This window comes from Gadus macrocephalus, chromosome 22, assembly GCF_031168955.1.
Source record: "Gadus macrocephalus chromosome 22, ASM3116895v1".
Taxonomy (NCBI): domain Eukaryota; kingdom Metazoa; phylum Chordata; class Actinopteri; order Gadiformes; family Gadidae; genus Gadus; species Gadus macrocephalus.
In genome coordinates this window covers 16859346-16886286 of record NC_082403.1, presented here as the reverse complement: position 1 = coordinate 16886286, position 26941 = coordinate 16859346, and the positions used below count along the sequence as shown (strand labels likewise).

The following is a 26941-nucleotide window of genomic DNA, read 5'->3' as shown; positions in this document are numbered from 1 at the left end:
CATGTCATGTTCCATGTGTAGTGGAAATTCCCCAAGAGCTTTGCTCTGACTCTGTGAAATGATAAAGCTCCTGTCTAGTGCGACCTGGACAGAGGAATTAGCGAAATAGCAGGGCCATGTTCACCTCGTTTTACTGTCTCACTCTTGTAAACATGGCCCACAAGAGAAATGCCAAATGATTGACCAGGTCAATTGATCATTGACCTCATGTGTATGACATAAGGTAGGTGTACTTCCTCCCTCATCCTTTAGGCGGCAGTGCTACATATGATGCGTTCAAACTGAAGAAGAAGTGTCAAGCCCACAACTTTGTTAAACGTTGGATCATTTCGGGAGTAGAACACACAGTAGTTGGAGTAAGTAGTTGGTAAGAAAAGCGTCCTCGTTCACCTTTCACCGTTCGTATTTTTATTTTATTTTTTATTTTTTAAGGACTTTCCTATAAGAACTGCCGCGAATGCAACCTCGTTTCGGTGAGTCAACCAGCCCCATGCCATACTGAGGAAGTTAATGCCTCGGTTTGTTTATCTCATGCTGTAGCCCATGACGGGTGATTTTATATAGGATAACAATATGTTCTGATGAACACTTCGTATAACGTTGCCTTAATGACCTTCTTAAATATGATGACCTCGTACTAGTAGTAAAACGGGTCATAGGTCAAAATGATCTGACGAGTCGACGTTGTCGAGTCGTTGTCTCTCCAGCCTAGAGAGACGCTCTAGCCGATATCGTATTAAACCACTTAAACCGCACATCTACCTGTCGATGTTTCCTCGTCATAAAACAGTTGAACCTCACAGCTTCCTGTTGGTGTGTTGAAGACTTCTCGTAGACACGACTAGTCTTCGTCACGAATCTGATGTTTGCTTCCTGTTCTCCTCCTGTGATCTGCGACCAGGAAACGAGAGGCTTTTTCGAACATAGGTTTTTAACGACAAACTGGTTACCAAATGGTAATAGGTAATGTGTATTGATCAAAACGATGTTGGATCTATATATTCTGTGTAATGCCATCTATCCTCAAGTATATATTTTTCAATCAATAAACATCTCACAGTATAAAGTGGGCACCAGTTTGTCTTGAAAAATCGACTCATTTCCTAATCGACAATATTAAGAAACTACTTAAGCTTGATTCCTCAATTCCGGAAGCCATGTAGCATTTTATTGTTGGTTATTATGTTCACTAGTAATGCTTTATTTCGCTTTCATTATTTAGTTATCATTAAATTTAATTAAAAATAAATATTTGTCATTGCGGGAAGACACTGTTCTGTTTGAAAGTGCTGTGGGAATGTGGAACATAATTGTCCTTCATGGAATCACTGGAATGCCATATAATGGCCTCACCAAGCAGATAAACTCAGGCCGAAGGCAATAAAACACAATCTTGTTGTTCAGTATACCATATATGGTCATTGTTTTATGAAAGGTGGTGTGATGGGAAAAAAACACCAATAAGCTTTGTTTCCTATTCCTTGTGTTGTCTAGCCACCCTACTTGTTCCTAGTGTTATCCAACATAAACCTTTGTGCCTGGGGTACACCGGTCACAAGGGAGCAGGGATCCCTTTAGGCATTCTTCTACTTGATGACAACACAGGAAATTCTGTTCTTTAGGTAAACATTATTTGATTTGATCATTGACAATTGCAATGTGGGGAGGGGGTGAACCTGTTTAAATAGCTCTGTGAACCTTTATTCTGGGCGCACTTGTGGTTGAAAATAACCGAATTCTATCACTTCAACTATCTAAGAGAGCATGAGGAATTGAGGAGCCCGGAGCAAGTATGACATAAAGACTTCATTGTTGAACATGCAACAACAAGGCAGTGTAGTTTGCAAAGCACTGCCGATCATAAGATCCCGGCCTCTTTTTATTCTCACACACACCGCCCACAGCATGCATACAAGATCTCTTTTTTGGTAAGGCCGGTCAGCCATACATTCCTTTGAGTAATTGGTCAGCAACTGCAGTTAATTTAAACATTAGGTAGACGTCAGTACGCCTTGACCCCTTGATCCACTGGCAGATCACCAGAAATAGGTTTGGGGCAGACTCTCTGGCGTCGTGTCAAGGTCCACTTATAGAGAAACAGATGATTAGCTACTTTCCACTATTTATGTATCTATATTATATATAGGCCTGATAATACTCATAGTTAACATAGAAGTAATGGTTAATTTCTCCCATACACTCTGCTAGAGAGGAGACTAGTGTATGCATACATTAAAATGTATGCATTTCCTAAAATGTAGGCTCCTTTCCTCCTTGTGTCATAAAGCCCTCCCTGTCTCGTCCTCTCTGCATGACATGGGCCTCGTAAAGAGGGGATTTCAGTTTTTTAGGGGCTAACTTGAAGTCGGCGATCCATCCACGGTTCCTCACAGGGGTGTTAATGAGTGATGCGTGATTCTCCCTCGGAATGTGTGCCTTCGTTGACTCGGCTTTTTACACACTGATTCAGTCATGTAGGCAAGATAATAATTATACTTCTTCCATATATTACGTCACCCATTACATCCAACCCAAACCCCATGACCACGCTGGCTAATTGTTCATTTGTTGTGGGTTTCTGCCCGACATCTCTTAAAATAGTCAGTTGATTTCTAGTTCTACATGAATATCCTCCTTATCTGATACTATTATTCAGGATGCCCGGTCGTCCTGACTTGTTCGTCTTGGCATTGTTCACTGTTCACTGTGTGTACGCTTCAACACATTTGGCTCCCAGGTTTGGTTTCCTGCTTTATTTGACCTCCTCTTGTGGTCCTCAGAACACTGACCACTTCAGCACTATATTTTCATCTCTTCCCATCATTCAGATTTCCCAGCCCACTGATCGACTTCAAAACCCAGCGAAGAGACTCTTGGTAGACGGCATGCAGCCAGAATGGACAGGTAAAGGCGAGTCCCCCTGGGTCTTTGAAGCATTGAATAACGGGCCCTTGTAAATGGTTTGATTGTAGTTATTTTGGCTCTTTCAGGTCTACAAGCCCTGTTGTACATTCAATATCCAACTAATTGTGTACTCCTCATTTAAACCCACTTGTTGTTCGGTGGCGTGTCTCAGGCTCAGGGCCGCCTAACGAGAGCCTGCTTTACCAATCCCTGAAGCCCTATCTGGACACCCCGACCAGAAAACAGCCAATCATCGGTCGGTACCCTCACATCTGAGATTCAACACGTGCATTGGAATGAGGGACCACCAAACTAAGTACGTGTGTGTGTGTGGGGGTGTGTGTTCTTGCATCACGCAGGCCTCGACAGTGTCACAGAATGCGTGAAGGTGGGCTCATGTAGTCAGGAGGCCCTCTACCTGTGCGAGGTGTGCCAGAGTCGCATGAAAAGGTCAGACGTCCGGAACCACATCATGGGGTCCCTCCACAGATACCGCTACATTGTGAGTAGGAGGAGGCTGTGGTTGGGGAGGGGGGGGGGGGGGGGTGTTGTCTTTACGATGACCTTTCTAGACCTGCTTTGGTTTGTGGACTTTGTGTGTAAGATCCCCTCTCACTGGGCTTGTTTCTGACAGAATGCCCGGCACCCTGACCTGGCGGTGGGGTGGGGCCAGACGGTAGACGTCTCAAAGCTGGCCTGGCCCTTGATGGAGATGGCCAGCGTGCTGGAGAAGAGGGATGGACCGGGCATCGTGAAGGTTGGTGTGAAAGTGGTAGAATTAGAATTGTGTAAGATATATATTTTTTTGTTATTGGAATTAAGGTCCATGCTTTCCAACATTACAGTAGACTTTGTTAATGCCTTTTTGCTATTTTAAACTGATGATGGGCAATCAACTGCACTCAAAGAAAAAGAGGAAAATAAAATGATTGGCTGTTGGCTCACCGACCCAGCCGTAGCCCCTATACCTTTCAACACCCTAAAAAGATTTCTTTCTATTTTTTACACTATTTATATTTTCTACGTTTTGCTTTGTCCCTCTGTACTTCAGGTGCTGCAGTTGGATGCCTTTACTTTCAAGGAGATGGGACAGAAAAGTGCGGCAAGTGGTCAGTGCCAGGGAGCCTTCTAGAAGCTTCTACCCATTCCTCGACAGCTCACCCTCCTCCCGCTATTAACGTGACGGAAACTTCACTGTGGAATTCCACAATAATGTCGACGTTTGGCTCCACCTCTCCCCCTCCACAGCGGTATCTCAGATGGCTGCAATGAGATGTGAGCGGATGGAGGGAAGGTCTCCTCACCCATCGGAGCTCACACAGACCCATGTCGATAACTGCGAGGTCCAACCGCGGAGAGTCCAGTCGTGCCCGGTCAAGTCCCGGAACGCCGTAGTTCAGCACCCCAAGTCCAGCGTGCCATTACAGACGAACAACGCTACGTCCGACGCGGACACCACTATGAAGTCGCCTCTTGCTAAGTCAGCCGAGCCTTTTGTCCAATCGGAGAGCAGGGGCCACATTCTGGACGGTCACACGGTTATCGGTGAGCCAAGCTGAATGATGACAAAGTATACGCAGTCACTATGAAGGACAGCGTTACACGAGTAACTTGCATACAAACTCGGTGACTTGTAATGGATGCTGCTGTAAACTCCTCCTAAATGATTTCATCAGTGATGAGGCGCAGCAGCAGAACAAGGAGTGAAGTGAAGGCGGGTGCTTGTGTTCCCTACAGGTCTGGACTGTGTGGTGGAGTGTCGGAGGAAGGACAACGGCAGCCCGTCCTGCTTCTTGTGTCAATGCTGCCGCGTCAAGTCCGACCCAGACGACTTTATTGCTCACCTGACTAGTCCCTCGCATATCTCCAACTACCTGGTCGGTTTACGTTACCATTCAAAAGTTTGGTGTCACCCAGAAATGTCATGTTTTCAGCTGTGCTAACATAATTGTACAAGGGTTTCTAATCATCCCTTAGCCTTTTAACACGATAAGATATCTACCAGTGACCTTGGTTGAAATGTCCACGTCCATTCTGAAACGTAGTACAAGGGTCAACCCAGTGGTGAAAAGCAGTTTACTAAAGAAACTCTTTATTTGAGTAAAGTGGTTTTATTAAAATATTCTTCTGCAGTGTCCAATGATTACCTATTTCTTTTATGTAGATGGAGGTTTACCCTGAATGTGTGGAGGCCATGATGGGAGGCCTGAATGGTGAGAAGGAGCTCCTGCAGTCAGTGGCCCTGAGGGTGGAAAATATAGAGGGGAGAGGAGAATACAAGGTATCATCACCATCAACATGTTGGGTCATTCTGATTCACCCACTCACTGTGTGTGAACGGCAAGGGTCCGTCCTAACCCATTCAGACAGACTTATTGACCGATAAATTCCTTCTTTGGGAACAATATCATGTGCTACAGGTTTTGGAGTGGCCAACACATCTGTGTGATCAACTGAGTGATAAGACCTACCACTGGTGTAAGTACCAATGCCTCCTCACCCAGCCTGTCCTTTCATGGGGAATACAACAACGTCATTCCGTCCTGTCGTTCCAACGCACTTCGTCTCTCCACAAGAAGATCCTTGTTATGGAGTGGGCTTGGAAGTCGTTTACACCTTTCCCTTGCGTGTTTGAATATTCTGTCGTGTGCTCTGATGATCTGTTATTCAGCTACAAATACATTTAAATTGAACGGACTCCTCCAACGAGCAGGGCCTAACATCCCCCTCCTCTCTTTGTGTTTTCTCCCTTATCCTCTTAACGAATGTGCTCTGTATGCGGATGCGTTCTCTCGCTTTGCATTTTGTCTGTATTTGTTTAGGCATACAAATGTTCTCTGACAGCGAGCAGTCAACTAGCGCTGCCCGGCAGAAGAATACCATTAGCCTAAAAGGTTTAGACGCTTTCCACCAACTGACGACCCGGAAGGACGCCACCGAGGCCGGGTCCGAGCGGGCGGCCAAGAAGCGGAGGACCAGGAAGGAAACCGATCCCGTTTTCAAGGTAAGCATGCCGATGTCTGAAGGTGCGTTCGTTTTGGAGAGGGCGTCTTTCAGCCTGCCCAACTCGGCCGCTGTCAGCACGACGTCCAGGCCACAGTCCAGTCCACCGTCCAGCACACCACCGGGAACCCAGGCCCCGGAGCCCCTGGCACGGGAGCCACTGGCACGGAAGCCCCTGGCATCGTACTCAAACGTGGACTTTAGCCCGCTGACAGTTACGTTGTTCGAGACGCCACACTTGCCGCTCACAGACTCACCGCCGCGCCAGATTGAAGTCCGATGCACAGACGTGGAGGAGACCATCCCAGTCGTCATCGGACGCCGAGCGCAGACAGAGTTTGTCCCAGGTTGGGCCCTCCCGACACAGGGGGGCAGACCTGAAACGTACCAACCAAGTACCTCACAAGGCTGCTTTTACCCTCAGCCTTACCCTCAGGAGAACCTGCAGTTCATCGCTGATGCACAGACATGTGTGATCCAACACGACCCCCCACAGGCTTCTGGCGCTGGGCCCCCTGCAGACGGCATTAGCCACCCTGTCTCCAGCCTTACGGGGGCTGGTGTTGTGACCCCAAGGTCTCTGTCCTCCTGCACGCTCCCCGTATTTCATGACGACCAACGAGAAACGAGCCATGTCGACCCAAAGCCTACCGTCGCTTTTTACTACTGCACCCCTGGAGGCCAGCGGCGGTCCTAAGTTAGGAATTTTTTTATTTTATTTTTTTTCTGGTTCAGGAAATATACTTTGGCTAAGGACTATGGGATATTGGCTGTAACGATTCACAATGCAAAGTAGAAGGGATTGTCATCACGTGTCCCTGTTCAAAAACTTCTGTTTTTTTATTTCTTCAAAGAAACAAAGGGTGTAAGCACAAGGGTTTGTGATACCAAATATATTGTTGAAATAAGTATAATTTTTGTTACTAGATCTCAATTCATTTTTATTTTATATTCAATGATAATCTTTTGAAGACTCAAATGAAAAAAATAATCACTTTACCACTGAATAAGCTGTTAATGTTACTTTTTGACAAGTTTATGCGTGTGAAAAACATTTTCATTAAATTTTTATAAATGATTGATATCCTGTTAATTTTTACCCAAATGTTGATCCAAAATCGCCACAGGGGCAAGTCAATGTTTTATACCAATGTTGGGTGAACAAAATAGAATAAACCTTTTGGAACGGCTCTCCTATGGTCCTTTTCTTTCGATTCTGGTTTCAACCTGTTTTATGGTTTCAATGTAGTTCTGATTTGTTAAGACAAATGAAATGGTATCATAAAAATATTGGACAGACAGTTGGAACGCCCCCTCCTGGTGAGAGGTGTTCTGCTAGTGATGGTTTCTGCAACCACAAGATGGCGCAAATGCTACATCGGCAGCAGTTCAGTTCATTGAAAATAATAAATACCCTAATAAACGACATAAAATATTGAACACTTGCATTTAGATTATCGATTTGTGTTCTGAAGGTTTTATGGATAGGTGACCTGGTAAGATTAGAAGGGTATTCTGGGTCAGTTGAGCAAATATATGGACCCCAGACCCCAGAGTGAGAGAATGTTGGTATTCCATGAATGTTGTACAAGTTATTTCAAATTCTTCCAGGCTCTTTAACAACATGATTTTTTGGATAATTTTATCTGGCATGTTTCAAATGCATCTGACTAACACACAACCACAATATATATTATACCACCAGTTGTGATTGTGATTAGCCGTCACAAGCCGTTTTGAAAATCTGCGTCTTCTGACATCCACCTAGATCCAAATAAATGCGTTGCGTGAACGTGGAAACATAAAGAGCCCTTTAGATGGGTCTATGATCGAGGTTATAGACTTATTCGGTCGGAGATGAGATGCATACACCCTGCAAAATGAAACCCATTGTTGCGTTGTCGACAGTAAAAGCGTAAGCACTCCTCTTCCGCATTGTTTCTGCTGTGCAAGTAAACCTCGTTCACAGGCTTTCTCTGACGGGTAGACACGAATGACATCCTCCAAATGAGCTTGATTGGCGAGAGAGAGGGCGGGCCTTTCGATTACATGGGTTTGGGAAGAGGGAGGGACTTATTATAGAAGGATATTCGTTTCCATAACACGTTTCGGTTATAGCTTTGTCAAAAATGTCTTAAAAACGCCCTAATTATTACACTATTCCTTATTCGGATCAAGTTCCTATTATTTTTGCCCCGGGGACTGTTAACTGGCGTACACAGTTCATAGGAAGTAAAGTACCGGAAATTGCGTTGAGGCCTCCCGGGATAACGCCATGATCCAGGATCCTCACTTCACCCAGTGTGCGAGGCAAGGCAGCAGGGATGCTAACACGATTACACCGTGCAGACAGTGCTTGAGCTGCTAGTTATTTGCTAGCTGACATAAAGCTCGCAGTGCAGCAAAAGGAGGTAGAAAGAAACAATAACTAATCGAGTTTGTACACCTAAGAGACGCATAAACGCTGTTGCTCCACCAGCCTCCGATAACCTGGTCATTTTTCGTCGAAATGTCAGCTTTTTCCGAGGCTGCTCTAGAGAAGAAACTATCGGAGCTTAGCAACTCTCAGCAAAGTGTGCAGACCCTGTCACTGTGGCTCATACACCACAGAAAACACTCCCAAACTATTGTCACCGTCTGGCTCAACGAACTTAAAAAAGGTACAGTGAACGTTACTGTTTTTTTTGGTGCATGTGCCTACTCTTTTGAGCAACAACAACCCCTTCGGACTGTCCCCCTGGTGCTCTGGTGTACTTTCACAAGTTAGCTCACTTGGCTAGGTAGCATTGTGCTAGTGGGTCTGTGGTCTGATGTGTGTTTTTAAATGTTTTGGTTACCGAGCGTTGATTTCCTTAACATCTAATATTTGCATGCGTGCAAAAAGATTAGCTCTACTGTAGTTAGTCTTAATCGTGTTTGGTCAGCGGGTTGAAGATTGAAAAGGCAAATACAAGCCTATTGTTTACAGTGATATATTCATGTCAGCTCCAGTTTATTAAGGTGTTGTTTGCATTTAAGTCGGTCCCTAACGTTTCCCTGCTTAGGGTTTGGAGTAGTAGATGTTCGGTTATATTCCGATCTGTGCGATAAGATGTGTTTTCCTTTGCTTCACTATTAAAATGGTATTGTTTGGTGTTGTCAAATCTGACGCTCTTACCTTAATTCCCAATTCTTACTTGAATTAGTAGTAATATTTCGGCGTTTGGGTTTCCAATTTTCCGATTTACGTGGTAATCTAGATACAAACGGCACGTCCGATATAAATGTAGGTTATAGCGAATACATGAATCAGCCTTCTTGCAAGCTCATAAATACAAGTATGCGAACGTATCTGCTATATCTCTCCCCCCCCCCCCCCACACACACACACACACACACACACACACACACACACATACATACATACATACATACATACATACATACATACATACATACATACATACATACATACATACATACATACATACATACATACATACATACATACATACATACATACATACATACATACATACATACATACATACATACATACATACATACATACATACATACATACATACATCACATTACCAATCAAGTACTGCTTCATCACCATCCGCTCATTCTAAAGTTAAAATATGGACACAAAACCTCCCACTATATGATTTAAAGAGAATATCACATCTTTGTAATTGTATAAATTAAAATTACTTCTCAAACAAACGAATCAGGTATCATCGAATGAACACATTGTTAAATATTACCAACTAGTAACATTCAAGAGACTCATTTTGTTATCAATAGACTTTCTCACACCTATTCTCTTGGGATGTTTGTAATTGGTCCCTGAGATTGTTGGCTTCTAAGTTTTTGGGGCTCGGGTTAACCGTTAAAATCTTTGCCTGCACACATCGACAACGACAACAACGTGCTCGCCTGCATCAACATAGTTTCTTTCAGCACCACTGCTTCAAATTTCCTAAGGGCAACCCTGATCTTTAAGAATCCTTATAATTACTATAGTTATTGGTAGAAATATTTTTTATGTATATTAGCCAATCAATATTAGATGCATCAATATTCTTCTATTTGTATAGCTTTTAATCACAGATACAATCTCAAAGGGCTTTACAGGCCATAGGCCCCTATATTTGGGTGTTTCAGTTGGGGGAGTTCTGGTTGGTCTGGTCTGGTTGCTTTGAGAATGTTTGGGATATTTGTAAAACCAGGGTTACCACGGTTTCACAAACCTTGCCTATATTATCAAACCGTGCCCACGTCAAAACACAAACCAAATGAACAAAAGCCTTTTATCACAGTGAGCAAGGTTGAACGAACCATGTGCAGTGGGTGGATTCTTCTTAAGGATTGGCAAATGTTTCTGCAGTGTCATGAGTGTCAGTGCATCTTTTGTAGCAAATGCTCTCCAGAAATGAACTGCTTGGCCAATTTAAATCACTCATTAGCCGGGGTGTGTGTGTGTGTGTGTTTGTGCGCGTGTACAGCTCAGGTGTCACGCAAGCTGACCTTTGTCTACCTGGCCAACGATGTCATCCAGAACAGCAAGAGGAAAGGACCAGAGTTCACCCAGGACTTTGCACCCATCATCGTGGACGCCTTCAAACATGTGTCCAGGTGGGCTGAACCGGCACACACACCCTGGTTGCATGATGGGGTCTTGAGTCTTCCTTTTCAACATATACACAGGATGCATCTTGGTTTGCAGCACGGCAGGAAAATATGGCATGTTTGTTATGTCCTATGGTCGTCCTGGAACGCCTACCGTGTCCTACTCAGACTCCATTGTACCTGATGGTGATGCTGGGTTTCCCTCTCTGTGCAGGGAAGGAGAGGAGAGCTTTAAGAAGCAGCTTGGCCGGGTGCTGTCTATCTGGCAGGAGAGGGCTGTGTATGAGAATAGTCTCCTGGACCAGCTCTCGCAAGTCCTATGTAAGGACACTCACTCACTCTTAATTGTGTATGATACTTTCTTATTCATGTAAACAAATTTTCTCTCTTTGACTGGTCTTGCAGACGGAGAGAAAAAGGCAAAGAAGAGGTCCTATGAAAAGATCCAGATGGACGAGGAGGACAACAACTTTGCTTCCCAGAGCTCTCCTACAGAAGAGCCCCCACAGGTGCCTTGCGACTCCACACATCCTTCGGTTATCAGACAGTACTTATTTATGAACAGCGAGTGTGGTGTCCCCCGAGTAAACGCTTGGTTGGCGTCACTACAAAGACATAAATAATACACAAAATTAAATGTACATTCTAGAACAAGTACTCTGCTCTACATGATCGAAGACACTCAATAGTTCCTAATTCAGATTAACGTTTCTGAGCCCGTCCACTGAAGACGTTCATCGTGCCTGCACTACATATCATTGAATGTGTATTTTTTGGTTGTCACGGACGACTAATCTCTATCACACAGCAGCGCAGCAGTATAAAACTGGACTTGCACTTGAAATAAAAGTGGTTCCAAAAGGGACAAGGGCACACACGATTATAAAGAAACGACTTATGCAAGTGTAAAATTGGGCAATCAGTACGTTTATTATGTAATATATATATTCAGTCAGAGGTTTAAGATGTGCTGTTGACTTCCGCCCCTAGTCATGTACCAATAGATAACATCCTCTTCCTTTCTGCTCAATTATTTTGCAAATAGGAAACTAAAATATAGTATTTTCTGACAACCTTGCATCTGTTGATAGATCAGACGAAACAGGTTGGATCTGCAATTCATTTTTGCACGATCTTGGTTGACAAAATGCCCCGCAAAACAGGTCCTACTTACTCGTACATTAGGCCACACAGCACAAACAAAGCGTTGTTGTGTTGAGTAAAAAGACGTGTCTCTACACGGTCTCAGACGGCGGAGTTGATCCGGGCGCTGCAGGAGCTGGAGAACGCCGCCTCTGGAGACTCGGCCCTGCGGAAACGCATCTCGTCGCTGCCGGCCGAGGTGCAGGACGCCTCCCTGCTCCACAGGATCACGGGTAGGACACCTGTGCCCTATACCACGAAGCTCGCTGAACATACCCAGGCTTTCTTGGGAAAACCTGGCTCGACAGAGCCGCAACTCGCAATCAGAGTTAAATGGTACCACGAAGCTCACTTTAGATTCAATTAGTAGAACCAGGTTTTCCGCTTTAGGTTCAGTGCGCGTTCACGTGAAAGGGGCGTTATTCGCGTCATTTTTCTCACCTTTACGATAGATCAAGCAGTCTATATGAGTATAAGTGAAAAGATTCTGCATATTGTCTGTAAAATAACTATGCCAAATGCAGAATTGTTCGCCATTAATCCAAATAGAATGATGATGATTTAAAAATGCATAAGCAACGTCCATCCTGCCTTATTCTATCATTTAGGGAATTCACTTTAAATACACCCTATTTAAGAAATGTATCGCATGTTTTCGACCGCTGAGAGGTAGCGGCTGTAGCGTAGTGGATTAGTATAAGACCCGAACCCCAGCGACCGGGGTTCAAATTCGCCGGTCTATCATCATGCATTTTACCCCCATAGATGTGGTGCCAGCACGGCCTTGAAAATATGGGTTCAAGTTCGAAATAAGCACAAAAATATAATTCCATGAGCTTTAGTGAATAAGTATTCCATATGCATGAGAATTAGGACTTTTCAAGCTTCACATAAATTCGCGTCACTTGGGAGTCGAACCCCCCGCGCAGAAATTCAAGACTGACGCGCTACCTCCACTCTAGCACTCTGTCACTGAGACACAATGCGCAACAGTAATCATTGTCTACATAAGGTCCAAAAGGACGATCAAATAACGAACACCCTCTGATGAGAATCTGTATCTCTCATGTAGAACCCCAATTTCGTTGTTTGCACAATGACAATAAAGTCTGAAATCTGAATATCGTCAGACAATGCCAAGGGATCGGTTCTGTCCCGTAAAACCCTTGTCTCCGGAGAGACGCCTGTACGAGAAGTGCGCCGGGGTCCACGGGAACACCCACAAATGGTGACGCCATTGTCAGAGGAGGGGCTAGGAAGCTGCGCACGCCGATTTAAGTAGCCGATCTTCGGCTAGACTAAGCCGAAAAACTGCTCCCGACCAGGTTTGGTTGTGAGCATAAGTCACCATGGTGATACAGCGACGCTAAAAGAGATCGACTTTCGTGGTACAACTAACCCAGGCTTGGAGCTCAACATACCTCGCTAACCCTCTAAGCGAGCTTCGTGGTACAGGGCCCTGATGATGATGATGATGATGACGACGGTGATGCTGCACTCACGCCAGGGTCACTGCCAGCTGTTCCCGACCTCACAATTCAATCAGGGGGGAAATGGGGGCGCTGGCTGTGCTGAATACCTCGTCGCCGGTTTGGACACTTTGTAGACTATTTGTCTTACAGCATCAGGGGCATTTGATATAAAGAAGTACCCCTTTGCTTATCTTTTAATTTGGGTTTTAATTAAACGTTCAATTTTTTTCTTTTTCAAGGTTTCTTTTAATGTGTTGCTAGTTCAGTGTTCTCCTGTCAAGTCGATTTGCATCGTATGCATTTGTGTTATTTGCATATTTCACCTTGGATCACAGGCTTAAAGCATACATTTGTTTATTCACCTGAATATGGAAAATAAGTACATTTCTTGGCAGGGGCCAGGGAGAGTTGTAGCAGCATCTTGGTGATTGTTGTGTTAAGTCCTTAATTGATTCATCTTGGAATCTGGTGCTTGGAAAAACGATTGGGATCTCCTCCCTTCTCCAATGTTACACTAAACCACCTGCCCTAGCATAGGAACCCACACAGGAGGTGACCCAACCTTTTCCCTATCTCTGAAAGTATGACCACTACTTTACCACAAGGTGTATGCCTGATTGATGTTACAGTCCACTGGCTAGGATGATCTATCTATCTATCACATGTCTGGGTGGAAACTGCCATGTGTGGTTTGAAATAGTGGGTTTTGAAGCGAGTAACACCTAGTCATCAAACAGGGACCCTGTTATACTTTTAGACAGAGCAGGCTGCCAAACAAACAGCAATGGCCACTAACCTGGGAAAGGGGTTCACTAATGGGATCATCCCCTTTTTTAAAATGTAGTTACCAAAGCCGTTTGCTGCTCCTCTGTGTGATGCGTTACAGACAAGGAGTCGGGGGACCGGCTTTCTGGGCTGGTGGAGGAGGCCTGCATGCTGCTGGCTGACTACAGCGGCCGCCTGGCTGCCGAGGTGGATGACCGGAGGCAGCTGATGCGCACGCTCACGCTCTTCCTGCACAGCCAGAAGGACGGCCTGGCTCAGAACGAGCAGAAACTAGAAGTGCGTAAACTCATCCCTGCCCCACAGTGTGTGTGTGTGTGTGTGTGTGTGTGTGTGTGTGTGTGTGTGTGTGTGTGTGTGTGTGTGTGTGTGTGTGTGTGTGTGTGTGTGTGTGTGTGTGTGTGTGTGTGTGTGTGTGTGTGTGTGTGTGTGTGTTATCCCCATTTCATCTGATTTCATTTAGTCTGACTACCCTTTTATTTATATTGTATCGACTGTAGTCAGATAGTGCACGTGTCGGTCAATAGTGCTTTATAGCTGTGTGAGCGGACTGCGAAGGGGATAGGATTAGGTGGCTAAGCAATGCAACCTGAGATTTATGGCGGAGGGGATTGAAGGTGGGTGCTCTCTCCGTTCAAACCAGTTTGGGTATCGCCTCACTACTGAGCCATTCTCTGTAATGTAACTCCTTGTTTTCAGATCCATCCCACTTGGTAAGTAGAGGCAAATGCGCAAACTGCAGGGTTTCTACCTAAGCTTTAAGGACGCATGTCTTCTGCTCTCCCGCTGACCGTCTTCTGAGTGTTTTAACCTGTCCAGCCCTTCGTCCACAGAAAGAGGAGCGCACCAACCTGACACTGTTTCTTCAGATAATACCTAATTCCCATGTATTCAACAGAATAATAATAAAAACGGGAGATAAAAAAAATAAAACCATTTTTGTGAGTGCTGTTATTTTGCTTTGGCATTGCTGATGCATATGGTATAAGCGCATGGTAAACATCCCTACATGCAGTTACTTTCCCTTTTGATGATTAATTAATTTGCCGCTTGGCAAGGAACCTGTAATAGTTGGTTCCTTAAAGGGGATGGATAAGAGTCTTTGGATCCTGGAACATGCATATCTTATATTCTAAATAACTCCAATGGTTCATAATAGTCTAAAGCTCTGCAGGATTTGATGACACTGAATAACTTATTATATTTACAACACAAGTTCATAATTCAGCTGAATCTTTCTGAGCCCGTCGACTGAAGACGTTTATTGTGCCTGCACTACATATCATTTAATGTGTATTATTTGGTTGTCATGTGTGACTAATCTCTATCACACAGCAACACAGCACTATAAAACTGGACTTGCACTTGAAATAAAAGTGGATCTAAAAGAGACAAGGGCACACGAGTATAAAGAAACTACCTTTGCAAGTGTAAAATCGGCAGTACACTTATTACGTAATATATTCAGTCTGAGGTTTAAGATGTGCTGTTGACTTCCGTCTAGTAATATACCAATAGCTCAAATCCTACAATTATTTTGCAAATAGGAAACCAAAATATAGTATTTTCTGATAACCTCACATTTGTTGATGGATCAGAAAAAACTGGTTGAATCTGCAATTCAATTTGGCACAATCTTGGTTGGTAAAATGCTTCGTAAAACAGGTCCTACTTACTTATACGTTTGGCCACGGCAGCTTATTAAAACACAAAATAAGCATTCATATATGACCCCTTGTAATAATTGTTCAAAACACTTTATTGTTACTCTGTGTTCATGCTGGTGCACTTCCATTTGGCACCCAACATTAGAAATGACTAGAAACCAAAAATGTGTGTCAACATTCACCTCTGACACAAGCTAATGCAGAGTTTTTCATTCTCCACTTTTCAGGAATACAAACGCAAGTTGGCACGGGTAACCCAGGTCCGGAAGGAGCTACGGTCTCGTCTTAGCAACCTCCCAGGAACTCGCTGAAAGTCCACCACAAACTGCTGTCCTCAAATCCCCCCCGTGTATTTCGACCTATCCATGTCACACTCCCTGATCGAATCACCTACCTGTTATCAATGTTTAATATTCTCCACATCCCCCCTGTCCTCCCCTCTTCTGGTCAGGGATATCTGTCATGCAGTGTGGATAGTTCAAAACCTGCCATACCATACCTGGTCTCTTCTTTCCAAGTCACAATGAGAGAAAGGCCTATACATCAAGTCAGAGGGTTTCCTTCCACTTCCCAGCTGTTTTTTCCCCCTTTAAGTAATACATAAATAACTGTTAATACTTCAGAGGTTTGCATCCTACCTTTAAGACCTTGTGTAGGATTCTGATTGAGTTTAACCTTGTCTGGTCCCAAGTGACGGTGGCTTCCTTGAGATGCTCAAAATGATGGCGTTAAGATATTTTTGTATTTATTGTTCCATTCTATGACTTGCCCAATGTTGTGTGTGTATGCGTTAATTCACGAGTTTCAGTATTTTTCCAATTGCGATCATATGTTGCATTCATAAGTTGTTAATGGTTGATTACGAGTGATGTGGTGGTTAGGCATAGGGGTCGGGAAGTCTGGTTTTATACAACATGAAAAAGGCCTTCAAAAGATTGATGCGTTTAACTTGAATGAAGTGCTCTGGAAGGAAATAAATGTCTTGGATTATATTTTACACAAAAAACTGGGAGGAGTGTGTTTGCATTGTAAATATTATTCAAAGTTGCTTGTAAATCCTAACTTGATTTACTTGTTAGTTTGTATGATTTGTGTCCCATCTTGACATGCATGCTGTGTGAGTTTATTATGAGGAAATGAGGCTCTTCCGATCTTCCTAGGTTGAAAGCCAGTAACTGTAGTTGCTATAATAATATAAAGGAAGACAGCCTTTGTGTTCTTGTTTTTCTGTATCATTACTGCTCTGCTTTACATAACTTTCTGACTGAATGATACCCAGTTGCCTCATACATACATGCCTGCATGCATGTATGTTTTCCTCAGACAAATCCAGGCTTATAGCACCCATTTTGATTTGTACATACGAAGCAAATGCTTTTTAGAACCAAATAAATAAGAACACTATACCAATGTGCAGTATAAGTGTATTATTTGCCGGTCCTCTAGGGCGGCGGCCATGATGTTTTCGTGACAGTTGGCGTTCTGAGCTGCACAGGAAGTAGCTAGTGGTTAGATGGATTAGACCTAGCACTGTTAGCACATTGTTATTCCGAACAATCACTTTCGACTCGAGTGGGCTTTGCATGTACATCATTATTAGACTATTTCATTTTCAAATTGTTGACCGTGTATTAGGGATTTGGGTGTGGTAGTCCTTTAAGCGAACTATTTAACCAGCGGGGCTAACGTTAGCTTCAGACAGCCTGATGGAGGGTCTCGAGACTCCCTACGAGATTGAGGTCCCAATCGACTTCATTGATTGTGTGGTAAGATATTTGACACCGGTATAATATGAATGGATAAATATCTAAATTACAGATAGAATATCAACTTTATTTAGCGCCAATTGCTGTCAAACCGGTAACATGTTGTATATCAACTTTGATGGAGGATGGGGAGGGCATAATAGCCCATGTTGCATGTTACTGATATTGTTATTTGTCTTACAGTCGTGCGTCAAATCCATACGGAGTGAGACGTTGTATAAGATACACCTTACGACCATAGGACATATGAAGGTAAACATTATTCATTGAATTGCCACCACTTACTATATTGGATGTTGCTAACTGGTTACAACAATTCGACATATAGACGACGCATGTTATGATCATTATTCAAATTGTGTTCTTCAAATAATTACAGTAATCAATCGTTAACCAGTGTGCCTTTCCAGAACTAACAAATCACCAACAGACCGATGGCCGCAAACTTCGTCCCGTTTTACACACTTTCTCGCGATGCCAATTCTCGCCCAATACAGCCTTCTGCTGGACACTGGGATCTGTCAACCAACATTTGACCGTGCAGCAGTCTCTGCTTTAGGCATGCTTGTAGCAATCGGTCGTCAAGACGGTGGATATGTTGAGGTTGACTAAAGCTTTTTCCACCAATGCTATGATATTCATAATTGCTGTGGCCATACTCTTATTTTGTGATCAACCGAAATGAAGGCAGTCCAACAATGTATTTTCTTTGTTGGATCATTTTGTTCAAAATACTATTGCTGGTCAAATGTATCCTTCTCCTACAGTCTTTCCTCATCCTTTGTGTAATATATTTGGTCAGTTAGACTGAGTTGTATCCATCTTTTTGTGTTGCACTTCCCATAGTGTTTGTGTGCATAGATCTCTTTTCCTTTGGATCTCCTTGCCTTATCAGTGATTCATACTGATTTCTTGGCCGAGTCAGATAAAGAAGTGTGTTGAGACAAGACAAAAATGGAAAGCAAACATGGATGTTCCTCAAGTATTTTCCCCACTCTTCCAACTTTTTTGATCATAAGTTGGCCAACAGCTGATGATAAGAATATGTAGATGACACCCTGTAATATATATAGTTTTCTTCTTCGTATTTTTTAGAAGTGTAGGTGTAAAATAAATGTTTGCCTCTTTCTGGTGTAATAATGAGTGCAAACAGTTTTTTAAACACACACTTACAACAGTTGATCAATGTTCCATCTATCCCTCTTCTGAAACTTCTGATGGTCCTATTGGGTTTGCATTGGCAATAAGGACATTCCAGTACTTTTACCCCCAAGGCCCCCTTTTGGGGGAACACCTTTCAATCCCATGACAGCCTGGAGACCTAACCTGTCCAGTGCATTCTGTGTCTGCTCTGGGGTCCATTCTAAGTGGGAAATGGCTGACGGACCATCAAAGAGAGATGCCCAGGGGGTGTCCTCCACAGACTTCCAAAAGACCTTGATTGGCCCCTTGCAATGCATATAAGCCAGGGGTCTTCTATGGGGTCATCCCAGATCACTGACCCCTTCACCCTGCTACAATGAGCCTGCTCAGCTTCCCTGCAGGGAAACACCCTTTGGACACTTGTGTGCTGCTTCTCTTCTGAGAAGCATGGGACCAAAGTTGAGGGCAGGAGCATAGATACATCCAACTTGAAAGCTTGCCTCCCTCTGCATCATCAAAGTGTGATTGTCAAGATGGACTCATTACTGTACCTGCCAGCCGCTGATACATGGGGAGAAAGAGCTACTACGGCAAAAAAGTTGCATGGACTACGTCCACTACTGAGGGAAATGCAGTGGATTACAGAAAGTGAACATGCATTGTGTTCTACACAACGTATCACAATCTGTCTATCCAACTTTGTGCGATTATCTATATATTTTTTAATTCATTCATTCATTTACCATGCACATTGAATCAATCACCTGTTCTGAGGATTGAACCAGAAAAATAATATTCCCATAAGGTTGTTCCCTGATACTGAAAGCTTGACGACTTAACCTAAACGCCAAGTCATTCATGATGTGTTTATTTATGGATTGACTTCACCACACCTAGAGCTTTGGTAAATATGTTTGTTACCGTGATATAACCCTTTCTCTGTTCTAGACGGGGTGAGTTAAGCGTGCATTGATTGACTTGTTTCTATTGCTCTCCCTCTTCCCATGGCAGAAGGAGGAAGCTTTGGCCGCGAACGGTAAGTAGTTCTTAACCTCTGCCTGTACATACCGGCTCCATTTTAGCCTAGGATGAGATTATCTGTGCAGGTTAACGGTAAAACACGGTGCTTAATAGTACCACTGTGCAATATATCCTTTAAGTGAATTATATGTATTAGTTAAAAGTATCTGAAGAGGATAGAACTTTATTGGCCAACCCTATCACAGAATTCAGTTTATTTATTTATTTATTTATTTTGGTCGGATCTTACTGACTTTGCACAAAAACCACAGTTCACAATAATAAATGAGAACTATAAAAAAAACTGAACTAAACTCTAGGTTATATGACACGGCTCTAGTAATGTGCGCAAGACATTTTGAAAATGTATGTGAAAAGGGGAGGTATTACTGCAAAGGTAAGTGAAATGCCTTGGATTCTTCAATGGCAGTTGGTAACGTTTCATCCTCACAAAGTTCACCCTCAACAAAGTGACCTTCTGGAGAGGTAACTGGACTAACTGGTCCCATTTCATTTTTTAATGGTATGCAGTTTATGCATTTCAAACCCTCCACTTCTGTGGTGATTTACGCTATCTCCTGAGCAGCTGCCACGGCATGAGAACAAGATCTCAGTTTGTCAGAGAGAAGCGGAAAGATCTTTGCAATTTCAAACTTAGAGGGATTTACGCGGTGTCCGTTGACATGCAGCAATGTTGTCGTGTCGTCAATTCCCAAGTCATGTTAACCTAAGTTGTTGTCTATGAAGATCTCTGAACAATGAGTCAGGACATCCATGGATCGCTCTGGAAAGAATATAGTGTTCAAAACTCGGCCATCAGGCTGCATCCTGCTCTAGCTGTGTGGAACCCCCCACCCCACCCTTATCCACCTCCACTGGGTCCTTGGCAGACGGCATTTCTCGGTCCTTAGCATTTGGACCGAGCACACTCATACTCTTTGCCTATATCTCCATATGTTTTACTCGCTGTTCTAACCGTCGCATTGCTCTAGCGGTTAGACAATGATGTTATTCGGCCACCAAATGATCTTGGGGACCAAGGATACATCACTATCCTAGCAGGAAGTTTTGCGGTTCTTCAACTAAATCATTAGATGTCTGAATCATATGTAATGTATACGTATCATCAGACGGATCATTCCCTATGTGACCACATGACACACAAAACTTGATAGGCTATAAAGTCTAAAGGTTTTGATTAGCCCAGACCCTCAGAAATCGGGCCCAATTGTACACGGCTCCTTTCCTTGCGCTGGAAGAATCCTGCTCATGCTCAAAGCTTGAGGGATCATGCCTTGGCTCAATCATCAGGAACAATTATCTGAATGGACCACTGGTTCAGAACGGTCCTGCTGGCAACCCTCAAGTTTGTCCATTCCTCTTGTTTTCTTTACCTAACTGACTGTCTCACCACTGAAACCCATGCCTCCCAAAATATGTTCCTCAGACACTGAACTGCTTAACACCGGCTCCACACAGGATGTTCTCATTGTTGGGAACAAAGCTTTCTGGGAGGGAGGACTGCTGCCAGGCCAGGCAGCTTCTTCCCTGAGGAGATCTCTAAAGCTGGGTCTTTGGAGACATTTTAATAAGTGGCTGAAGACACTGTTCAGCCAAGTCATTATTCTTGGCACCTGAACCTTTTTGTGCTTTTGCATAAAGCACTTTTTTTATGTGCTACTTCAAAATCAAAGCTATGCGTATTATGAAACCCAAATTGGTTAACAGAAAATGGCACTTGGTCTGAAGATGAGTACCTTCATGTCTCTCTTGGTGGAGGTTGGTTGGATCAGCATTTGAGGACTCTGGTGGTTGCTGAACCCAGTCAGACCAATTGTATTCTGGATCATCAAACTGGGGATCTTGTCAGCCTTTTTGTGCATTGATGCAGAGGGGCTTGCCCACATACCAATCAGAAATTGATTATGTTTCAATTATAGGAGGAGGAGATGAGTCAAATGCTTTTCAAGAATTCTGGATTTTGCAACACCTGAAGGAATGCAGGTTTATGGATGTTGGCTCTGAAACCACTGACGTCTCTTGGGCAAGACGTTGATATAAGACTTTTCCATATTTAAAGGGCGCTTTGTTTTTTGTGACGCATATCGATAAGATAAACAATGGTGTTTTGTGTACTCAAATTGGTTCATGGATTTTTACTTGACAATAACAATTAACAAAACATGGATGCAACCGTAAGGCCAGTGTTTTCAGGTCCATTCATTCATCATTCAATGATTGGAAGAAAAGAGGTAGAACTTTGGTGATTTTCTAAATGGAATGCCACTCCAACATATCTTACTTGACCTTTTCTAGGAGTCGTATATATTACAGAAGCTAAAGTTTAAAATTCCTTGCTACTGTCAACTCTTATTAGATTGAGTTTTGTACATTAAACCTAGCTACTAATGACAAATATGAATTATCTGAAGCACTAAACAAAACGAATCACTTGCGTAACATATCGATATTGGGTGTAGTTTGTCTATCTAACTGCCGCCTTTCTGCTTAATCAGGTTTTGCCGTTAGGAATCACATTGTTCCGGACTTTGAAGACATCATGCAGTATTTACAATACTTGAACCTGGATGAACCCATCATTGGTGAATAAATTAAATAACTTATTCTCTTATATTCCTTCAAAGGGGATAAAATGTGAACAAACAATTATTACTTTGGTCTAAAAGGACGTAAGTGACTTTTATTTTGGTTTCGAATTACCTGCTTTCTAAGGTTTAAGTCATCTGGAGGAGGTGATCGGTTCGGATGCCAATGATCCTCAACCCGGCCCGAGGTACAACTGTCGGCTTTGTAGCCTAGAGGCTAACCTACCCAACATGATCAACCACATCATTGGGCGCAAACACAGACAGAAATATCTGGTAAGCAAACTGACAATGAACCATGTTTTCTCACTTTGTTTTCACCACTGAAGGTTATAAAAAAAAAAAAAAAAGTTCCTTCCTTTTAAAAAAGCTTTTTGTATTACAGATGACACAACGGAAAGACCTGGTGACCTGGGACCCTTCAACCAGTTTTAACCAACCAGCAAAGGTCATACGAGCCAAGTCGGAGGTCGTAGAACGGCAGGACGGTCGAGGGACACCGAGGGTGAGCGAAATACATTTACCCAACATCCCTGATGGGTAGAAAATGAATCAATGCTTACTCTGTGAGATTTTAAGTTTTTACTGATATCTGTTTCAGCCATTGAGAAGAAATGAGGGCAAATCCAACATCACCAGAGGTATGTTCCTCGTTGTTTAACCAGGATTGTTGTATGGATAAAAAGGTTATATTTGTAAGCCAATGGTTCAATAACCATCTGATGCTTTAAATGTCATCAATAAGCAAAAAAATATTCTAACCGACATTTCACCCAAGCTTTTCAGATGGTAGTAAATTGAGTTAATTGAGCTTCTTTGTTTCTTCAATTCTACTTCCGTTCCAATGTCCAGGTCCTCAGAAGCAAAGACACAAAAAAGCTCCCCAGAATGCAGGGCACCTCGTCCCGCGTTACCCAGGACCAGAGGGTCAGCCGGGGCATTACCCCCAACACCAGGAACAGCCACCGCCTTTTCACCCCGACGACCGTTACCTCGGCCCAGAGGAAGAGGGCAGAGGGCTTCAGCACAGACGCAAGCCTCGCCGTAGTCCTGAACAGGAAGGATATTCTGCAAACGACCACGACAGACAAGAGTTTATGGACTCTGACTATCACCGGGATCCTATGGGCGTTGGGTACAGAGATCATCCAATCCCACACGCAGAGGGTCGTCCCATGCATGGCTTTGCGGAAGAGATGCCCCACAGAGAAGCGTCTCCGTACAGAAGACCACATCCAGAAAGCGACCCCCTCAAGCAGTTCTACACTGAGGAACTCCGGCGCGAAAGGGCCCGTGCAAACGACGCTGCCGCCACTGACAGGATGACCTATCCCTCACCCGACCTGCAAGACAGGCATCCGGGCGGCGCCGGCGCTCGGACGTACGCCTACCCGCCGGGAGGTGCCGAGCGACACCGTCCAGGCGGAACCCCACAAGGACCCCGTTATCCTCCAGAGGCCCCTGGCCCCCACGAGAGCAGCTACTTCAATGATGAGATGAGACGAGGGACTCCCGCTCCCGAAGAGTCCTACCAAGATGGACATGGCCACAGGGCACAGGGCTACCCGGATCAGGACCGTCACGGCGACCCGGAGCCCAGGAGGAACGCCGACCAGCTGCTGGAGAGAGATTATTTGTTTGAAATGGTCGGAGCCCTGCGTAACAAGGGCTCCGACCCATACCAGATGCCGCCGGAGGGGGGCCGAGGGATGTCTGAGATCCCAGAGACCTTCAGACGCTTTCTTCAAGGGAATGCCAGCAGCCAGGAGGCCAGGAAGAAAAAGAGCCGCTTCTCTGATGCTACTCAAGAGGAGATGGAAGGGTCAAAGCGAATGTGATTAATCAATTTATTGATTTAGATTAAACACTCAATGCTAAATTAAGGCAAATCCAAGGACTACACATTGTAATGCATGCATGATGGTTAATTTCTGTTCCCAGGTTAATGGAATCTGATAGATATATGACGTTTGAGGAACCTGGTCCATCAAGGCAGGGGAGCAGGGAAAGGCACGAAGCCCATGGATCCCAAAGGCCCGACCCATACACCCAATCACAGGTATCAATACTTATTCTTATGATAACTTTAAAATGTATTCAATTGCATGCTTCTCTTTCACGCAACAATTGTTTTTGTGTTTTTAGAGCCTGTATCAAAATGAGAGCTACCCAGAAAGAGAGGTTGAAAATGCAAAAGATGGCGGGAAAGTGTTTGATTTATTGGTAAGCATTTAACTATGCATTTAAATTTCCAACAGGCACCGCTTGTTTGGATGGAAATAACATTTCACTTTTTGCATGTATTTCTTTGGTTTCTCTCTAGAAAAACATTGAGATTGAAAATGGGGAAGAGGCGGACTTCCTCAAGAGCCGACTTTGTAATCTCCTGAAGGAATTCCAAGCCAAAAAGTCAGAGAAGACTATGGTATGTGTTTTATTCCTATCCAGATCACCATGCCTTAGTAGTGGATCTTCATGGCCTTTATAAAAGGTCCATTGCAGTATCTATCAATTATTTTAATCTACATATAGTACACATTATGTTCCTGGTCAGGGATTGTGGTGAGCTGGAGTCTATCCCGGCTTACTTTGAGCGAAAGCCCGGGACACACACCCTGACGCTAGTCCTTACCATTTTTTTTTAATTTTTTTTTTTTTAATTTTTTTTTTTTCCACAGTCTTGTTTTTTAAACGATTTATGATGACTATATGCTCTGTAAGGTGACCTTGGGTGTCTTGAAAGGCGCCTCTAAATTAAATGTATTATTATTATTATTATTATTATTAACATGACCATTACAGAGATGCGCCTGCTCACCATGCACATCTGCAGGGGAATTCCGGGTCTCCGAGTAGCCCAACCTTCATGTTTCTTGAGGCAGTAGGAATCAAGATAACCATTTATTAATCCCTCAACGGAAATTTGGGGGGGTATCCTCCATGTTAAAACCATGAAATGTTAAACTTCAGTAGTTGAGGTGTTACCCATTCTAACCCCCAGTCTCTTCATGGTAGAGATTTATAGCTCAACTACAGGTTAGCCAACTGTAACCTTTCTTTTTGGGACTGCTATTAAGCAGATAAGCTCACTAATTACTTTCCTTTTCACTAATGTCCTCTGTAGTGCCATGGTCATTAGCTTGTTATGGAGAGCGACACTTTGGTAGGAAGGGAGAAAGGAGCGAGGGGGTTTGTTTACACATTCGCAATGAAGTGCTCTGCGAAGTGCAATTCATAAATCGAATGAATGAACGCACTCGTGCAACTCATGCAAAACATTTGATTTCCTCACTCAGTCAATATAGTTAATGTGATCCCACTCTACGCTCATGCCTCGCTGTAGCAGAACCGACCGGACTCCGCGCCCGTCTCCAGAGACTACAACCACAGGAGCGAGGCGCCGCGGGCTCCCTCGCCCCCCCGGCCGGAGCCTGGGAGGGAGGCCTTCAGGGAGGGGATGCAGCGGAGGCCCATGGAGACCCACCCGAGGGCGATGGAAACCCACCCACGGTCATCCCAGGATCCCAGGGGTTGGAAGGAGGAGGAGCAAGAGCAAGGAGGCCCGTCTGACGAGAGGTTCCAGGAACGCCCGCTTCCCGTCCACTCGGACGCTAACGTTTCAAGTAGACAGCGATACGAGGGTACGCCATCGATCAATATGTGTAATCCGTATCTATCACCGGTGCCACCTCCTTTGGATTTGATGATACGTGCTGGTGCCTGACAGTTATATTAAATACATTTGAAGGGGATTTTAATGTTTTTTATTTTATCTTAAATTCTTTAGCTGACGTTATACCCCTCCATTCAACGTTGTTCACTTCTCACGTGTGCATTTAGATGTCGAGCTAAACCCATGAGGAACCAGGCGGCTGCACCACCATCCTATCATATTTCCAGCCATGTTAAGCCTTTCTGCTTATTTCCCTCGTCCAGAGGTTTTCGGAGTTGTCGGGCAGCACAGAGCCCCAGACAGCCCTCAGCCAGAGGGGCCGGCCCGTCCCCGGGACGGCTTCCAGGACCGGGGGGACGGCTTCCAGGACCGGGGGGACAGCTTCCAGGACCGGGGGGACGGCTTCCAGGACCGGGGGGATCGCTTCCAGGAGCAGGGGGGCCACTTCCAGGAGCGGGGGGAGCGCTTCCAGGAGCAGGGGGGCCACTTCCAGGACCGGGGGGAGCGCTTCCAGGAGCAGGGGGACTGCTTCCAGGAGCGGGGGGAGCGCTTCCAGGAGCAGGGGGGCCGCTTCCAGGAGCGGGGGGATGGCTTCCAGGAGCAGGGGGGGCGCTTCCAGGAGCAGGGGGGGCACTTCCAGGAGCGGGGGGAGCGCTTCCAGGAGCAGGGGGGCCGCTTCCAGGAGCAGGGGGGCCGCTTCCAGGAGCAGGGGGGCCGCTTCCAGGAGCAGGGGGGCCGCTTCCAGGAACGCGGAGACCGCTGCGAACACCCATCAGCTTCTCCCGAGTTCTTGGGCGGTCGCTTGGCATCCCCATCTTCCCACCGGGAGCAAGGATACCGGAGGCCGAGGAGCCAGCAGCACTCAAGTCTGGACAAAATCACCTCAACCCTCCTAGAACTTGTTGCCAGAAAATAATTACATTTTTCTGACAATTTAGTTATTACCCTATTGCTAAATTGATAGGTGTTATGATTTTATGCTTTATTTGCATTGATTACCTAATTTTGAATTTTACTTTAAATATTTGAAGGAAATAAACATATTGTTCCATCCGTGTTGTGAAACAATACAACACTTCTGTGCCTCAAGGGTCGTTTTTATTGTTGAAAATGTGAGTTGTAGGAAAAAAAAAAGGTTTAAATTAAA

General features: G+C 44.4%; 3 protein-coding genes across 8 annotated transcripts; all 3 read left to right on the top strand.

The window, feature by feature from the left end:
• Positions 1–338: 338 nt before the first annotated feature.
• On the top strand, positions 339–7097 carry si:ch211-199g17.2 (uncharacterized). Its single transcript, XM_060042992.1, has 12 exons — positions 339–356; positions 433–473; positions 2829–2904; positions 3077–3160; positions 3264–3406; positions 3539–3661; positions 3956–4013; positions 4153–4449; positions 4642–4781; positions 5069–5185; positions 5325–5382; positions 5727–7097. Exons 3-12 carry the CDS (start codon positions 2886–2888, stop codon positions 6602–6604), a joined length of 1917 nt encoding a protein of 638 aa, XP_059898975.1. The 5' UTR covers positions 339–356; positions 433–473; positions 2829–2885; the 3' UTR covers positions 6605–7097.
• A 997-nt stretch (positions 7098–8094) lies between these two features.
• On the top strand, positions 8095–16999 carry LOC132450852 (regulation of nuclear pre-mRNA domain-containing protein 1A-like). Of its 3 annotated transcripts, none has more exons than XM_060043018.1 (7): positions 8112–8567; positions 10398–10527; positions 10736–10842; positions 10927–11030; positions 11771–11897; positions 14023–14198; positions 14619–14852. In XM_060043018.1, the coding sequence occupies exons 1-7, from the start codon at positions 8417–8419 to the stop codon at positions 14634–14636; spliced, it is 813 nt and encodes a 270-aa protein (XP_059899001.1). In that variant the 5' UTR covers positions 8112–8416; the 3' UTR covers positions 14637–14852. The 3 variants fall into 3 exon arrangements, with proteins under 3 accessions (XP_059898998.1, XP_059899001.1, XP_059899000.1); XM_060043017.1 differs by lacking the exon at positions 14619–14852 and adding an exon at positions 15814–16999 and having other exon boundaries at positions 8113–8567; XM_060043015.1 differs by having other exon boundaries at positions 8095–8567; positions 14023–14852.
• A 65-nt stretch (positions 17000–17064) lies between these two features.
• Positions 17065–26872, top strand: si:ch211-13c6.2 (uncharacterized protein LOC100000125 homolog). Of its 4 annotated transcripts, none has more exons than XM_060042989.1 (13): positions 17065–17352; positions 17536–17604; positions 19507–19531; positions 22032–22118; positions 22249–22397; positions 22507–22626; positions 22723–22762; positions 22974–23955; positions 24063–24180; positions 24267–24344; positions 24445–24546; positions 25468–25762; positions 26058–26872. In XM_060042989.1, the coding sequence occupies exons 1-13, from the start codon at positions 17293–17295 to the stop codon at positions 26708–26710; spliced, it is 2778 nt and encodes a 925-aa protein (XP_059898972.1). In that variant the 5' UTR covers positions 17065–17292; the 3' UTR covers positions 26711–26872. The 4 variants fall into 4 exon arrangements, with proteins under 4 accessions (XP_059898972.1, XP_059898971.1, XP_059898974.1 ...); XM_060042988.1 differs by having other exon boundaries at positions 17066–17352; positions 25465–25762; XM_060042990.1 differs by lacking the exon at positions 19507–19531 and having other exon boundaries at positions 17282–17352; positions 25465–25762.
• Positions 26873–26941: the final 69 nt, after the last annotated feature.

Coding starts and splice junctions, on each gene's coding strand:
- si:ch211-13c6.2 (XM_060042988.1), top strand. CDS start 17,293: ATGGAGGGTCTCGAGACTCCCTACGAGATTGAGGTCCCAATCGACTTC. Junction 19,532..22,031: donor GGAAGCTTTGGCCGCGAACG/GTAAGTAGTTCT, acceptor CTGCTTAATCAG/GTTTTGCCGTTAGGAATCAC. Junction 22,763..22,973: donor CAAATCCAACATCACCAGAG/GTATGTTCCTCG, acceptor TCCAATGTCCAG/GTCCTCAGAAGCAAAGACAC.
- si:ch211-199g17.2 (XM_060042992.1), top strand. Junction 3,407..3,538: donor TCCACAGATACCGCTACATT/GTGAGTAGGAGG, acceptor TGTTTCTGACAG/AATGCCCGGCACCCTGACCT. Junction 4,450..4,641: donor GGACGGTCACACGGTTATCG/GTGAGCCAAGCT, acceptor TGTTCCCTACAG/GTCTGGACTGTGTGGTGGAG.
- LOC132450852 (XM_060043015.1), top strand. CDS start 8,417: ATGTCAGCTTTTTCCGAGGCTGCTCTAGAGAAGAAACTATCGGAGCTT. Junction 8,568..10,397: donor GCTCAACGAACTTAAAAAAG/GTACAGTGAACG, acceptor GCGCGTGTACAG/CTCAGGTGTCACGCAAGCTG. Junction 10,843..10,926: donor CCAGCTCTCGCAAGTCCTAT/GTAAGGACACTC, acceptor CTGGTCTTGCAG/ACGGAGAGAAAAAGGCAAAG.